At 37.8% G+C, this 15,206-nt stretch overlaps 8 protein-coding genes across 10 annotated transcripts; all 8 read left to right on the top strand.

Annotated features, from left to right (window-relative positions):
* Positions 1–35: 35 nt before the first annotated feature.
* On the top strand, positions 36–3,841 carry LOC104772426 (choline/ethanolaminephosphotransferase 1). 2 transcript variants are annotated; one of them, XM_087508448.1, is made up of 18 exons: positions 36–376; positions 614–766; positions 1,016–1,066; positions 1,196–1,273; positions 1,366–1,441; positions 1,529–1,551; positions 1,636–1,736; positions 1,840–1,934; positions 2,087–2,155; positions 2,263–2,332; positions 2,561–2,624; positions 2,706–2,746; positions 2,838–2,922; positions 3,021–3,083; positions 3,174–3,232; positions 3,313–3,365; positions 3,453–3,525; positions 3,613–3,841. In XM_087508448.1, exons 3-18 carry the CDS (start codon positions 1,025–1,027, stop codon positions 3,632–3,634), a joined length of 1,014 nt encoding a protein of 337 aa, XP_087364574.1. In that variant the 5' UTR covers positions 36–376; positions 614–766; positions 1,016–1,024; the 3' UTR covers positions 3,635–3,841. The 2 variants fall into 2 exon arrangements, with proteins under 2 accessions (XP_087364574.1, XP_087364573.1); XM_087508447.1 differs by having other exon boundaries at positions 163–376; positions 3,021–3,232.
* A 117-nt stretch (positions 3,842–3,958) lies between these two features.
* On the top strand, positions 3,959–5,703 carry LOC104778710 (uncharacterized). Its single transcript, XM_087508443.1, has 2 exons — positions 3,959–4,498; positions 4,685–5,703. Exons 1-2 carry the CDS (start codon positions 4,182–4,184, stop codon positions 5,553–5,555), a joined length of 1,188 nt encoding a protein of 395 aa, XP_087364569.1. The 5' UTR covers positions 3,959–4,181; the 3' UTR covers positions 5,556–5,703.
* A 20-nt stretch (positions 5,704–5,723) lies between these two features.
* LOC147946611 (uncharacterized) lies at positions 5,724–7,849 on the top strand. The gene is made up of 3 exons (XM_087508444.1): positions 5,724–6,435; positions 6,532–6,904; positions 6,986–7,849. The coding sequence occupies exons 2-3, from the start codon at positions 6,582–6,584 to the stop codon at positions 7,818–7,820; spliced, it is 1,158 nt and encodes a 385-aa protein (XP_087364570.1). The 5' UTR covers positions 5,724–6,435; positions 6,532–6,581; the 3' UTR covers positions 7,821–7,849.
* A 283-nt stretch (positions 7,850–8,132) lies between these two features.
* Positions 8,133–9,766, top strand: LOC104772451 (uncharacterized). Of its 2 annotated transcripts, none has more exons than XM_019243434.2 (3): positions 8,133–8,340; positions 8,440–8,551; positions 8,683–9,766. In XM_019243434.2, the coding sequence occupies exons 1-3, from the start codon at positions 8,133–8,135 to the stop codon at positions 9,515–9,517; spliced, it is 1,155 nt and encodes a 384-aa protein (XP_019098979.1). In that variant the 3' UTR covers positions 9,518–9,766. The 2 variants fall into 2 exon arrangements, with proteins under 2 accessions (XP_019098979.1, XP_087364571.1); XM_087508445.1 differs by having other exon boundaries at positions 8,199–8,340; positions 8,440–8,594.
* On the top strand, positions 9,753–11,250 carry LOC104772458 (uncharacterized). The gene is made up of 2 exons (XM_087508446.1): positions 9,753–10,157; positions 10,256–11,250. Exon 2 carries the CDS (start codon positions 10,583–10,585, stop codon positions 11,099–11,101), a length of 519 nt encoding a protein of 172 aa, XP_087364572.1. The 5' UTR covers positions 9,753–10,157; positions 10,256–10,582; the 3' UTR covers positions 11,102–11,250.
* Positions 11,251–11,377: 127 nt separating this feature from the next.
* Positions 11,378–11,660, top strand: LOC109130240 (uncharacterized; the record flags this gene model as incomplete). The annotated part of the gene is made up of 1 exon (XM_087507186.1): positions 11,378–11,660. A coding segment is annotated over one exon (162 nt), but the record flags the coding sequence as incomplete, so codon positions are not given.
* On the top strand, positions 11,579–13,047 carry LOC104772466 (uncharacterized). Its single transcript, XM_087508442.1, has 2 exons — positions 11,579–11,987; positions 12,066–13,047. Exons 1-2 carry the CDS (start codon positions 11,659–11,661, stop codon positions 12,916–12,918), a joined length of 1,182 nt encoding a protein of 393 aa, XP_087364568.1. The 5' UTR covers positions 11,579–11,658; the 3' UTR covers positions 12,919–13,047.
* A 306-nt stretch (positions 13,048–13,353) lies between these two features.
* LOC104772419 (uncharacterized) lies at positions 13,354–14,867 on the top strand. The gene is made up of 2 exons (XM_087499492.1): positions 13,354–13,809; positions 13,934–14,867. Exons 1-2 carry the CDS (start codon positions 13,502–13,504, stop codon positions 14,346–14,348), a joined length of 723 nt encoding a protein of 240 aa, XP_087355618.1. The 5' UTR covers positions 13,354–13,501; the 3' UTR covers positions 14,349–14,867.
* The last annotated feature ends 339 nt before the right edge of the window (positions 14,868–15,206 follow it).

The following is a 15,206-nucleotide window of genomic DNA, read 5'->3' as shown; positions in this document are numbered from 1 at the left end:
CAAGTCTAACTAACATTAAAGTATTGCATTACAACAACATCAACATTGCATGTCCGATCTTGCAACTTTGTTGATGTCGGCTTTAGAAAGATATTTTTATTTGTGAATGAAAAAAAAGAAAATAATAATCAAAATGAAAAAAGGGGAATATAGTTTACACGTGTGGGAAACGCGGAAGAAACGCGGAAGAAACGCAAAGCCCTCTCCTCTCTCTCTTTTTAGCTTCTGGTCCTCTCGTCCCGCTTCGCCGTTGCTATAGGGAAATAGAGAGAGAGATTACGTCTCTCTCTTTGTCTCTTTCTTTCTCTTTTTGAGACAACCGAGACGAGAAAGGCTCGTAATCTGATTTTGCCGCCAAGAACAACCGGACCGTCTCGTAAGTTACTCTTCTCTGTAGCAAAAAAGATCCAAAATTCACTCAAATCTCGAATGTACCGTCTTAGTTCCGAGCAAAGTTTTGTTCTTTTGTAGATGGGTTATGCTCGTTTTGTTGATTTTTAGCGTTTAGGGAATGTAAAAAGTGCTAGTGAGATATTCAAGATCCATGCTTTAGTGTCGTGTAGTTTGAATTTTGACACTAACATTATTTTGGGAATCTTGTTTTGTGAATCAGGAGTAGATAATAATGGGTTACATAGGAGCTCATGGTGTAGCAGCTCTTCATAGGTACAAATACAGTGGAGTTGATCACTCTTATCTCGCCAAATACGTGCTTCAACCTTTTTGGACTCGATTTGTCAAAGTCTTCCCTCTATGGATGCCGTAAGTGTATCTGTTTGATGCTATTTCGCTTAGTATATAAAAAAGTCTCCTTTTAGTTTTACTTATTGAGGTTATCTCCTGACTTATGTTTTTACTCTGCTTGTCTTTTCATGTGTGTTTCTCTGTTACTGCCTTTGAACCATATCCAGACCAAACATGGTATAAGTAATTCCTTCTTTGTCCATTTTAGGTTATGTGGTATGATCAATAGGCTCGAGTTAACGACTTCTGGCTTTGTGTTTTTGCCTCGCAGATAACGCTAATGGGGTTTATGTTTCTAGTCACATCTTCCCTGCTAGGCTATGTGAGTCATGATTCATTGATGTCTTGTTCTTTAGTCTCTTTAAGTGTTTGGTTGCTTTCCTGTTTATAAACATTTCCTCTGTCTGCATATGGATTTGATTTTGAAGACTCTTTTCTTTATATGTCTTAGATATATTCACCTCAGTTGGATTCTCCGCCTCCACGATGGGTTCACTTCGCACATGGTTTACTTCTATTCTTGTATCAGGTCTGCGCCTCTCTCTTTTCAGAAGTTAACTTTCTTAGCTGCTTGTGAAGGAGCTTTAAGTTTTTTCCTGACACATTTTGAGCTTTTATTAGACATTTGATGCGGTTGATGGGAAGCAAGCAAGAAGGACAAATTCCTCTAGCCCCCTTGGAGAGCTTTTCGATCATGGTGAATTATTTTTCCCATGTTCCTCCTTTGATTATCTGTCTTCAGTTTGTTTTTAGATTTTTTCTGACATGTGTTCCAATATTGCAGGTTGTGATGCACTTGCTTGTGCGGTATGAAATTAACAATGCTGTTATCTTTTTTTCCTATTTATCACTCATCCTGGATTCGTGCTGAAGGTTTTGCAATGAAAACAGTTTGAAGCCATGGCATTTGGAAGCACCGCAATGTGTGGAAGAGATACTTTCTGGTTCTGGGTTATTTCAGCTATTCCGTTTTATGGAGCTACATGGGAACAGTAAGTACTGCCTGCAACTTCTTATGTCTTATAAAACATCAATATTTTGTGTAAAATTGTTTTTAGAGATTACTAATACATTTCCTTCCTTACCCTTCTCTAGCTATTTCACAAACACACTTATTCTTCCTGTTATCAATGGGCCTACAGAGGGTCTTGCACTTATATTTGTCAGCCACTTCTTCACAGCCATTGTTGGTATGCTTCTTTCTTTTCTACAATTCTTGAAAATTTCACCCATATTTAAAATGCTTGGACAATCTGTAATCAACTCATTACAGTCCAAATTCTTTCTAGACTTGGGTTTGGTCTTTACTTCAACTCGATCGTTTTTTTTTCCTTGTCTGAAGGTGCTGAATGGTGGGCTCAGCAGTTGGGGCAGTCCATACCATTGTTTAGTTGGGTGCCATTTGTGAATGGTAAAATATCTCCGGCATTGCTTTTCCTACAATTTTTCTTGCTGCGATACTTTCTTGATTTCATTATAAAAGTTTGTTTTTGAGCTCTTGATTGTTCTGTGTTTTAGAGATCCAAACTTCTAGAGCAGTGCTATACATGATGATCGCTTTTGCTGTTATACCAACTGTTGCATTCAAGTAAGTCTTTCAAACTTTTAACAGTCGATATAGAAATTTTAAACCTTTGTGATAAAATAGATTCAAAAAAAGAACTTACTTTTTTCACATGATTCTGTATTTCTTTCTCAACAATGAAAGTTGTGATATAATTGAAAAAGCATATCCTCGAGTGTTCAACTAGAGTTCTTTCAAGTTGTGAAGGTTGTGGTTTCTAAGCTGATTCATATGCGGTTGTGTTTTTTTCAGTGTGTCAAATGTCTACAAAGTTGTTCAATCAAGACAAGGAAGCATGGTGTTGGCATTAGCTATGGTAATCGCCTAACTACCAATTGATTTACAGTTACTTATTTTATGTTGCAGGATTAATGTTCTGTTTAAATCTTGTTTTCAGTTGTATCCCTTCGTTGTCCTGCTTGGAGGGGTTTTGATATGGTAAAGTCTTGTTTTCTTCTCTTTTGAAAAGACCACACAATCTTACTCCCTCTTAATCATTGAAGATTAATATGGATCCTATTTCTTCCAGGGATTACTTGTCTCCAATCAATCTCATAGCAACGTACCCTCACTTAGTTGTACTCGGAACTGGACTTGCATTTGGATTTCTAGTGGTATGTGTTGATCTAAATCTCTCTAAGTTAGATCAATATTACAATCATTACGAAAAAGGTTTTAAGAGAACATAAGTATCTTTGTTTTTCTCTTTCAGGGAAGGATGATTCTTGCTCACTTGTGTGATGAGCCAAAAGGACTGAAAACAAACATGTGCATGGTAAGTTTGATAACTTTTTCTTTCGCCAATTCTTCATCTTACTGGTTCTGGAAATGCAATCTTATGAAATCTTTTGACTCAAAAATGCAGTCTCTACTCTATCTTCCTTTTGCACTTGCAAATGCTCTAACCGCGAGACTGAATGCTGGGTATGTTTCTCTCTTTACATTTCCCCCCACAAAGCTCATCCCTTATTTGTCTTAAACACTAGAGAAACTTCATATTCCAGGGTTCCTCTAGTCGACGAAGTATGGGTTCTTCTTGGCTACTGCATATTCACAGGTTTGCTCCTAAAGAGAAGAAACAAAACCTGATTTAGCTATTCATTTTTCGCACTCTAAACCATCTTTTGTATTTGATGCATAACAGTGTCATTATACTTGCACTTTGCAACATCGGTCATTCATGAGATCACTGAAGCTCTTGGAATCTACTGCTTCAGGTGAAAATTTTGGGTTAAAAAAGGTCAATATATTTGTTTTGAAAACATAATAAATTTTTATATCCATCTGTTCTTGCTATTCCACAGGATCACGCGTAAAGAAGCTTGAAAAGGAACCTTAAAGGGTAATGGCATTATCGTAATGCGTTTTTTGTGTGGACCGTTGGATCGATATGGACCTGTTTGGATCGGTGATGTATTTCTTCTTTATCATTGTTGTCTTTGTTTGATCGGGATAGGTGAATTTATGTAGAACTTAGTGTAATGTTCTAGTTTTGGCTTTACGCATGGGAAAAATACGAAAACTTTCTTGAAATATTAAGAAAATTATATTAGTTGAACATTCAGGAGAACATACCGAGTTTTCCAAGCCTGGATTAGGAATTGGTTGACTTTTGACTTTTTATAAGACGACTACAAAGAGTTCGATAAAGAAAGCATAGTGTATGTTCTCTCGCATTTAAAAAACCCTATAGAAGTTATACATTGAGTTCCTATTTCCTAACATCACACCAAAACATTGAACTTGGGAGAAGACTCATATCTGAAAGTCAAGGCATAACTTTAACCAACCAAAAGTCAACATATTTCAAGAACCTATAAAAAAATGTACATCAACATTGTTTACAAAAATCATAGAAGTAAAACACAACATAATGTATGTCACAAGGCGTTTATCGGAATACCGGAAGAACCCCTCGGAACTCAAGAAACCTCCACCGGAAGGTCCAAACTCCGGTGTACTTGTGATTCAAGATGAAGAGTCGTTGACCACTTGTTGCTTTGGTTTCTGCTACGAGATTTTCCTCAGAGGATTACCGTTTCCACAGAATGCAGCGTTGACCGTGAGACGCGACGATGGTGGACAGAACAATACTGTTCATCGTGATCCTGTTGTGTTCATACCTGTTCTTGGTCAACCTCTATCTTCTAACCGTTATTACACTTATGAACGGTGCGGGTTCTATTCAAGGTATGACTATAACTATTTCTTATGATATTATAATCTTGCCATATAGACTTTAGGCATGACATTTAGGTTTGGTGTAATTTGACAAGATTTTTTCATATCGAAGTTATTTTTGTCATTTAACAATTCAGATGCCAAATGTGTTTTGAAAATCTCAATTAGGAAACGCTTGAATTTTTTGGTTTGCAGAGAATCATCTAATAGTAATGAAAGAGAGGTGGAGAGAGTCACATGCTGCTTCTGCATTAAATTTAACCATGTCCATAGGTCTAAGAAACCACAACCAGATCCTTATGACATTCACCAGCAAGTCGTGATCACAACTAACTCATCGTATTCCCGTTGTTACTATTACGCAAAGCCCGTTGCTCCTAATGCTTTGCTACCTGTATCCCTAATGAGACAAGGCTGGACGATAGAAAACTCGACTTCTACCCTACAAGACTTCAATCTCATAGATGACGCAAAGGGTCTTAACGTAGAGCTTCGTTCTAAGCTTCCCGGTCTTGATATGAACGTTGTCGTAGGGAAATGGTACGTCCCTTTCATATTTGTCAAGGAAGGAGACATAGTAGATCAAGTGAAGATATCAATGTATTACAACATGACGCTTCATCAAAGGTGGGAAGAGGTTTTTGTCTACGAGAATGTTGACAATGATAAAGCCTGTGTTGAGGTTGTTGTTGATGTTGATCTTGAACTCCAAGTGACTAACGTTGAGGGACAAAAGATTAATATAAAAACAACAAAAGTGGATGCTAAAGGTATAGTTTGGTTCCATGTTAAAGATCAAGAAGGACAAGACAAGAAGATAGGTCTAAGGTCTGTGGTTGTAGAGAGGATGGAAAGCGAAGAGAAGAGTTTCGGGTGGAAGAAGATAGACGGAAACAGAGTGAAGGTGAAGAGAGTTGATCGGTTCGAAGGCGGTGGTTCATCGCAATGGAAGAGTTATAAATGTTATGTATTGGTTGAGAGATTTGAATTGAAGAGAATGGATGGGACTTCGGTATTGACATATGAGTTTAGACATGCTGATAAGTTGAGGACTATTCAATATTGATTTTTTTTTTTTTTTCTTTTCTTTCTGAAACGTTGACTTGAGTTTCTCTTTCTATTTTTTTTTACGCTTATTTTATTTTATTTTTTACGCTGAATTGATGACCTGTAATTGTAAAATTGTAACAAAGTGTAAGCTCTATTTAAATGAATATATAAAATTGAGTTTTTTATCAACACAAAAAAAAAAAAAAAAGAGACCTTTTTGATTCAGGAACGTGAGAAACCTATAATCCGCCGGAGGAGGTAACGATGTCTCTCTGCCGGAAGATTCATAGTTCAGGTAGACTGGCTCGTGGGTCAGACCCAGATTCGAAAACCCTAATTGAAGAAGAAGAACTCAATGGCTCAGACGTTTTCGTCAGGCACGATACAAGAGAAAAAGCAGGCAGCTTTGGGTCCTAATTTGTCTTGGCAGCTCGATGAAGAACGGTACAATCGATCTTGGCAGCTTTTTGTAAAAATCTCTCCTTGGCTACTCAATCAAGAACGACACTATAATAGAAATATATTTTCCGAAGCCGCTGGTGCGTTTTCTAGTGATTTAAGAGGCTGGTCTTATAGGATTCTTGTTGTTTCTGCCACAACGAGACTTTGCTATTCGTAACAGATGACCCATGTCGATTTCTTGAAAGTTTTGAAACCCTTTGGTTTGAAAATGTATGGTTGTTGCCTGGAATCGGGTACTACAATGGGAAGTTTAGTTAGAGTGTTGTTGTTGCGTTGAATACTTGACTGCTGAGTGATGATGCAATAAGGTGTGGACAGAATCTTCATGATGCAGAGTGGGTGTCATGATACAGAGTTGGCAGAGACTTTGTTTATCTTATTTTAGAGACACTTGAGGAGAGGTGACATTAGGGTAGGCCTAAGATCTTTATCAAGTAAGTTTCCTTGAAGTTTCCTACAACGAGCCATCTTGAAAAGTCAAGTCACCTTGTCAATTGCTCTTCTAAGGAGTTGTTTTGTCTATAATATAGGGTCAAGTTTTTCTCCAACTCCCACAACTCTATTTGGTTTACTGTGAAAAATGTACATTACAAGGCGTTTGTCAGAGTACCGGAGGAATCCAGCAGAGCTAACACGGCCCCCTCCTGAAGGTCCAAACTCTGGAATTTTGGTAATCCAAGACCAAGACTCATATAGACGGGCTACATGCTGCTTCAGCTCGTGGTTGGTGTTGGACACTTGTCTAAATAATTTGCCATTGCCGCAAAATCTTAAGCTAGCAGTCACGTTCAATATCGGAGGGGATGACGCTACTCGCGACCCAGTTATGTTCATTCCTGTTCTTGATAAGCCTCTTTCTTCAAACTGTTATTACGCTATTAAACGACATGGGAAGCATTCAGGGTATGAATTTGAATCCGCAAAATCTATTCTTTCTTCTTTTATATAACCATAAATGTTTATAAATCTTTGGTGTCATTGCAGTAAAGCGGCTGGTAGTGCGAAAGAGGAAGATCCTTTGGTCACCTCCTGCTTTTGTATCAAGCAAGTTGCTGAAGCTAAACACAAACAGCTAGATCCTTTTGACATATACCAACAATTCGAGATCCATCAAAAGAATCCATCTTCACGTAAGCGTTATTATTACGCAACATCTGTTGCTCCTGACGGGGTTCCACCATGGTTTCTCAGGAATAGAGAGTGGAATGTTGAATGCTTGAGGTCCCAAGACTTTAAACTGACAGATGATGCAAAAGGAGTCAACACAGAGCTTCGTTCCGAGCTTCCCAATCTTGGTATGAGCACTGTGGTTGGGAAGTGGTATGTCCCGTTCATATTCGTGAAAGAAAGAGACGCAAAGGATCAGATCAAGAATTCGATGTATTACAGCATGACTCTTGAACAAAGATGGGAAGAAGTTTTTTCTTGTGATGACGACAAAAGTGAGAAGCGTGATGTTGTATTTGATGTACAAGGAGAGACAGAAGTTGTTAAGCTTGAGGGACAAGAAGAGATTGAAAGAGGTGTGGAAGCAAACGGGTTTGTGTGGTTTGGGGTTGGAGATGAAAAGATTGGTTTAGGATCAGTTGTTGTTGAGAGAATGAAATGGGAAGAAGAGAGATTTGGGTGGACAAGCAAAGGTGACCAGGAGCAAGCAATGGCGGGTAAGAAATTGAAGAAATCAAAAGATGGTAGCTTTTGGACAAGTTATCAGTGTTATGTTCTGATAGAGAGATTTGTGTTGAAGAGGATGGATGGGAGTTTGGTCTTAACATATGAATTTACTCACGTCGATAAGGTCAAAACCAAATGGGATTAAGTAGTTTCTCACATAACGAATCTGCAAAAGCATTCTCAATCTCAATGACATGAATCCATTGGTCAGTGTGATTATTGTATTTGATTATTTATCTAAAGCCTTTTTCAATAAAATATTGAGATTTCTCTGTGTTCTTGGAACTCATCCACAGGAGATTCTGACAAATGTTTAAGTCAACTTTCAGATTGGGTCAAATGTCATATTATTTATAAACACTAGCTTAGTAAACTTCCTTGCACGTTCTTATGATCCTTTGTTTTATATAAACCATGACAGGTTAGAAGATCTTAAGTAAGAAAGAATCAAGAAGAGATGTATGTGACAAAGCGTTTGTCTGAATACCAAAGAAACCCGTCAGAGCTAACATTGCTTCCAACGGAAGGTCCAAACTCCGGCGTATTGGTGATTCAAGACGAAGAGTCACAGCCTACATGCTGTTTTGGCAAATGCTTTGACTGTGATCTCAATGGTTTGCCGTTTCCTCAGAACACAAAAGTCACCGTCAAATACCAAATTGGAAGTTAGTTATTTTTCTGTTAACTCCTTAACTATATCTTTTCCAAACTTGTTCCTTTACTCTGTTTCTGTTTCTTATTTGCGGTTTGTTTTCAATATATAGCCGGAGATGACAGAATTGTCTTGCTTGACCGAGTCGCGCTCATCCCTGTTCTTCATCAGCCACCTTCCTCCAATCATTACTACGTAATAAGGCGAAGCGGGAAACACACAGGGTGATTTTCTACCTTGATGTGTATTTAGCTGTTGGATGGTTATGTAACTTCAAAATCTTGAATCTTTCTTATGCATAGTAATTCGAAACGTGTAATCTTCTGCATAGGATTTACTTCTTTCAATTTTGCAGTGAAGCATGTGTTAGTGCAAAAGAAGGGGACAGAGCTTCTTGTTGCATTTGCTTTACTTATGTCTCTAATGCTACGCCAAGGCCTCTTGATCCTTTTGATATATACCAACAATTTGAGATACATCAAAAAGGATCATCAACACAGAAGTTCTTCGCTACATCTGTTGCTTCAGATGGGATACCACCTCGGTTCCTAAGGAGAAAAGGTTGGGCGGTTTCTTTCTCGTCTTCCCAAGACTATGGTTTGATTGATGATGCAAAGGGTGTAGATGTAAAGCTTCGTTATGAGCTTCCTGATATCTATAAGGGCGTTGTAGTTGGGAAATGGTATGTTCCGTTCTTGTTTGTAAAGGAAGGAGATGCAAAAGATCAGATGAAGAAATTCATGTATTACAGCGTGACCCTTCACCAACGATTTGAAGAGGTTTTCTTCTGCCAAAACGTCGACAATAAACATTGTGAGGTTGTAGTGGATGTGGAGGTGGAAACGGAAGTGGTTAAGCTTGAAGGAGAGAAGATTGCAAGTGAGACAAAAGGTGTGGATTCAGATGGAGTTGTCTGGTTTAATGTCTCAGTGACTGAGAAGATAGGTCTTGGCTCTGTGGTCTTGGAGAGAATGAAATGGGAAGAGGAGAGGTTCGGGTGGTCGAAGAAAGGCGATCAGATGAAGTCTAGCATTAAGAGATCTGAGAAATTTGAAGGCGGTGGACCGCATTGGAAGAGTTTTAGATGCTATGTATTGGTAGAGACCTTTGAATTGAAGAGAACTGATGGGAGTTTGGTATTGACGTATGAGTTTAGACATGTTGATAAGTTGAAGAGCAAGTGGGATTGAGTTTATTTCAGCTTCTTTGTGCGTTACGTGTGTGCAACTTATGGTGTGTTCATTTAATGAAAGCTTTCTGCAAGTTCATGTGTTTGATTCTAGAACATCCCAATCTTGTAAGTTTATTAAATTGTTTGAATGATTCTCCATTGACAGGTTTTTAAAACCAAGTCAAGCTCATAACTTTTGAATTTTAACTTGTAAAAAGAGTCTTTAAACAATAACTTGTAAAATTTGCGTATGACTTTATCCTCCCAATACGTGGTGCTATACTTCTATATATAAACATATCACGTCTTTAGATTTCTAATCAGTCACCTGAAAGATTCTGAATTCAAGATGTATGTTACAAGGCATCTCTCCGAATACCAGGGAAACTCAACACAAACGTTGCCGGAAGGTCCAAACACCGGCGTACTTGTGATTCAAGATGAAGAGTCAAAGCCGACTTGTTGCTTCGGTACTTGCTATGATGGTGAACTTAGAGGCCTACCGTTCCCACAGAACGCGAAGCTAACTGTGACTTACAGAACCGGAACTGGAAAAACAGTAGCAGTTACCATGATCCGGTTTTGTTCATTCCTGTTCTTGATCAGCCTTATTCTTCGAACCGTTATTATGTCATTCAACGACGTGGGAAGCACTTAGGGTATGACCACAAATCTTAGAGCTCATACCTAGCCTGCACAAAAGGGTGTATACATAAATAAATAAACTAATATTCTTCTTGTAATTTTCTTATTGCAGAGGAGCTTCAGCAAGTGCAAAAGAGGACGACACAGTCCCCTGCTGCTTTTGCTTTAGCTATGTTCCTGAAGTTAAGCCACAAGAAGCAGATCCTTATGACATGTATCAGCAATTCCAGATCCACCAACGCCCAATATCATCTCGATACTACACTGCCACTTCTGTTGCCCCTGATGGCATACCACCAAAGTTCCTTAAGAGAGAGTATTGGACCGTTGGGTACTCGAACTCCCAAGACTTTGGTTTGACAGATGATGCAAAGGGGATTAATACTAAGCTTCGTTCCGAGCTGCCCAACAATGTGAATTCAAGTGTTGTGTTAGGGAAATGGTATGCCCCTTTCATATTCGTGAAGAAAGAAACGCAAAAGATCAGGTCAAGAGCTCAACTTATTACAGCATGACGCTTAAACAAAGATGGGAAGAGGTTTACTCATGCGAAAACGTTAATAACAACGAGAAAAGAGGAGATCAGGTTGTTCTTGATGTTGACGTAGAAACAAAAGTGGTGAAGCTTGAGGGACAAGAAACTATTACGAGAGAGACTATAGGTGGTGGATTTGTTTGGTTTAGTGTCTTAGGGGATGAGAGAGAGGACAAAAAGATAGGTCTTGGGTCTGTTGTTGTGGAGAGGATGAAATGGGAAGAAGAAAGGTTTGGGTGGTTAAACAAAGGTGAAAGATCCAACATTAATAGATCAGAGATATACGAAGGCGGTTCATCACATTGGAAGAGTTATCGATGTTACGTGTTGAAAGAGAGCTTTGAATTGAAGAGAATGGATGGGAGTTTGGTGGTGACATATGAGTTTAAAGATGTTGACAAGTTAAAGAGTAAGTGGGATTGAGTTTCATAATTCATCGTTTGTGCAGTTTCTTTGTGTGCATGTCATCTTTTGGTCCAATAATTAATTTGGTAATAAGTTTATGCAAGTTCATGTAAACTCAAGATCGCATTTATATATATTTCATGTAATAAAACTCAATTTAAATGAAATCTAAGTTTGATTGCTTAACATTACGTACCCTTCATGATGTATTTGTTGACCTCGTAGGCTCGTAGCAAAGTAGAGATCACAGCTTTGAGTCTTTGAGAATTAATTAAAACCTAAATTATATACGAAAAACTTGTTAATCAAGTTAATAAATTGTCACATACTCTGCATTACAGGTCTTTGCATAAAGTCAAATCAAAAGGCAAAGACTTCTATGCCTTTTTATGCTATTGTATAAAGACACTTGATACCGTAACAGCCTCCCAAGAAATTTTCCTACAACGTGATTAGATTCTAACATCAAAAAGTCAAATCTATTCTACAAAGAATTTGCTTAATCATAAGCCTATAAAGATGAAACAGAGCTCCTTCTCCAAGTATTATCACCATCACAAGAACCAAATTTTAAGATGTATGTTACAAGGCTTTTATCTGAATACCAGAAGAACCCATCGGAGCTGAAACTGCTTCCACCAGAAGGTCCAAACTCCGGCATAATGGTGATTCAAGACGAAGAATCACAGGCCACTTGCTGCTTTGGTTCTTGCTACGAAGGTAGACTTAAAGGCTTGCCGTTTCCACAAAACGTGAAGCTCGCAGCAACATATAGCAGTGGAGGAGGAGGAGCAGGAGGAGGAAGCCAGACACATCGTACCCCTGTTGTGTTCATCCCTGTTCTTGATCAACCATTGTCTTCGAACCGTTATTATGTTATACAAAGACGTGGAAAGCATACTGGGTAATTATTACTTGTCATTTCAAAATTTTCATAAGATATATAGCACAGCCTAAAATATTGAGTTAATTGTGATTACAGGAAAGCATCTGCAAGTGCAAAAGAAGAAGAGAGAGTTTCAAGCTGCTGTTGCTTTACCTATGTTCCTGAAGCTAAGCCACAACAAGCAGATCCGTATGACATATACCAACAATTCGAGATTCATCAAAGCCGGCCATCATCTCTCTTTTACTCTGCCACTTCTGTTGCTTCCGATGGTGTGCCACCAGATTACCTTAAGAGAAAAGGTTGGTCGGTCAGTTACTCGACTTCAGAAGACTCACGAGACTTTAGTCTAAGAGATGATGCGAAAGGGATTAATACAAAGCTTCGCTTAGACTCAGAGCTTACTAGTTTAGGTAAGAGTGTTGTGGTAGGGAAATGGTATGTTCCTTTCATATTTGTGATGGAAGGAGATGTAAAAGATCAAATGAAGAAATCAACGTTTTACAGCTTGACGCTTAAGCAAAGGTGGGAAGAAGTTTTCTTCTGCGGAAACATTGGCAATGAACATTCTGAGGTTATAGTTGATGTTGATGTAGAGACAGAAGTTGTGAAGCTTGAGGGACAAGAAACACATTTGAGAGAGGAAAAAGGTGATGGAGTTGTTTGGTTTAGTGTCTTAAGGGATGAGAAACAAGACAAGAAGTTGGGTCTAGGGTCTGTGGTCGTGGAGAGGATGAAATGGGAAGAGGAAAAGTTCGGATGGTTAAACAGAGGCGAGGAAAGGTCTAAAATTAAGAGATCAGAGAGATTTGAAGGCGGTTCATCGCACTGGAAGAGTTATCAATGTAATGTATTGATAGAGAGCTTTGAATTGAAGAGAATGGATGGGAGTTTGGTGTTGGCATATGAGTTTAAGCATATTGATAAGTTAAAGAGCAAGTGGGATTGAGTTTCATTCATTTGGGATCTCTGTTATTACACAAAACTCTGTTCTTACAATATATTCCATCAGTTTCATAATATAGGATGTTTTAGAGATTTTTCTTTGTTTCATAATATAAGATGTTTTATTCAAAAAGTTTTGGACCGGGAATTTCTTAACTTTTTAAATAACTTTTATATTATTTTTCTATTTTTTATTATTTATTTTATACAGTCTTGTTTATGATTGGTTGAACTTTTTTAAAGTGGTTATTTCTTAATCTGCGTGCTTTTACTCAAAACATATTATATTTTGAAACGGAGGGAGTATATACCAACAGATTCCCAAATTTGAAGTAACAGATTTTGAAAATAAAATGTGACTTAGAAAACGGCCAGGAAACCAAAAAAAGACTTCCATAAAAGCCAAGTCAAGATCGTTGAAAAGTCTTTAGACAGAACCGCGTTAGAAGTTTATATTTTTTATTTATTTTTTGGGTTACAAACTTTAGTCTTATCCTACTCTTCATATATACACCCAATCAAAACTTACAAGAATCTCAAAAACTGGAAAACCACTGAAATATCTTTCACCGGTTAAAGCCAAAAATATGTATGTTACAAGGCGTCTGTCGGAATGCCAAAGAAACAGATCGGAGTTGCCGGAAAGTCCAAACTCCGGTGTACTTGTGATTCAAGATGAAGAGTCAAGACCAACCTGTTGCTTCGGATCTTGCTACGAGGCTGGACTCAAAGGCTTACCATTCCCACAGAACACTAAGCTGACTGTGAATTACACCATCACGGTTAATAACGTGACCACTGCTTATCGTGATCCGGTCATTTTCATTCCGGTTCTTGATCAACCGTTATCTTCAAACCGTTACTACGCCATTAAACGGGGCGGGAAACACTCAGGGTATGACTCAGATTTAAGCAATCTACTTTTCAAATTTTTGATGTGATTCACAAGAATTTGCAAATAAGGGTATTGATTTGAAAGTATTCTATATAAGGTCTTTATTTGTAACTATGTGTTGTAGAGAAGCTACGACTAATGCGAGAGAGGAAGACAGAGTCCCCTGCTGCTTTTGCTTCAGCTATGTTCCTGAAGCTAAGTCACAACAACCAGATCCTTATGATATATACCAACAATTTGAGATCCATCAACCAAAATCATTGTCTAGAAATTACTTTGCGACATCCGTTGCACCTAACGGGGTACCACCAGAGTTTCTCAAGAGAAAGTATTGGACTGTTGAGTACTCGACATCAGAAGACTTTGGTCTAAGAGATGATGCAAAAGGTATTTACAATAAGGTTCGTTCTGAGCTTCCAGGTGATTTTAATACAAGCGTTTTGGTAGGAAAATGGTATGTCCCTTTCATATTTGTGAAGGAAAGAGAGGCAAAGGATCAGCTTAAGAGTTCAACTTATTATAGCATGGTTCTTATTTAAAGAAGGGAAGAGGTTTACTCTTGCGAAAATGCTCAAAACGAAAACCAAGAGGTTGTTGTTGATGTTGAAGTGGAAACAAAAGTTGTGAAGCTTGAGGGACAAGAGACTGGAAAAAGGACAAGAAGTGTGGATGAAAATGGGATTGTTTGGTTTGAGGTCGCAGACAAGAGGATTGGTTTGAGACCTGTGGTTATTGAGAAGATGAAACGGGAAGAGGAGAGATTCGGATGGAAGAGTGAACCGCTAAGAGCAGTGGTTAAGAAATCTGAGAGAATTGATGGAAGAGGTTCGAGTTGGAAGTTTTATAGGTGTTATGTATTAGTGGAGAGCTTTGAGTTGAGGAGAATGGACGAGAGTCTAGTGTTGGCATTTGAGTTTAAACATGTTGATAAATTAAGAACCAAGTGGGAATCATGAGAGATTCTTGTGTTTTAGCTATGTGTGTTGGTAATGTTTTACTTCAATTTATCTTTGTGTGATAAGCTAATTAAATTTTGGAGTTTCTTTCGTTTGCAAAAATAACTGAAATGTCTGCTACAATTAGTTGAAATATTTTGAATTCTGACCAAATTATCTATCCAAATTCTAAAGTGAGTTTTGTGTGTTCAGATTTTTTTGTCTGCGTTGAGACAACCTATTAACATATATATATATATATATATATATATATATATATATATATATATACAAGAAAATAAGAATTAAAGATGACAGTGTTGCGAGAACCAAGTTTGTTAAATATGAATGAATCTAAAATATTACATTAAGGTACCATTCTTAATTTTATTTAACTTTATTTAACAATATTTCTCTATTATAAAGAAGAGCAAATAATAAGTAAGACATAAGGAAAACATA

The sequence above is a fragment of the Camelina sativa genome, chromosome 3 (assembly GCF_030686135.1).
Source record: "Camelina sativa cultivar CO46 ecotype springtype chromosome 3, ASM3068613v1".
In the NCBI taxonomy this organism is placed as follows: Eukaryota; Viridiplantae; Streptophyta; class Magnoliopsida; order Brassicales; family Brassicaceae; genus Camelina; species Camelina sativa.
The sequence above is the reverse complement of the archived record's forward strand: the minus strand, read 5'-3'. Positions and strand labels throughout refer to the sequence as shown.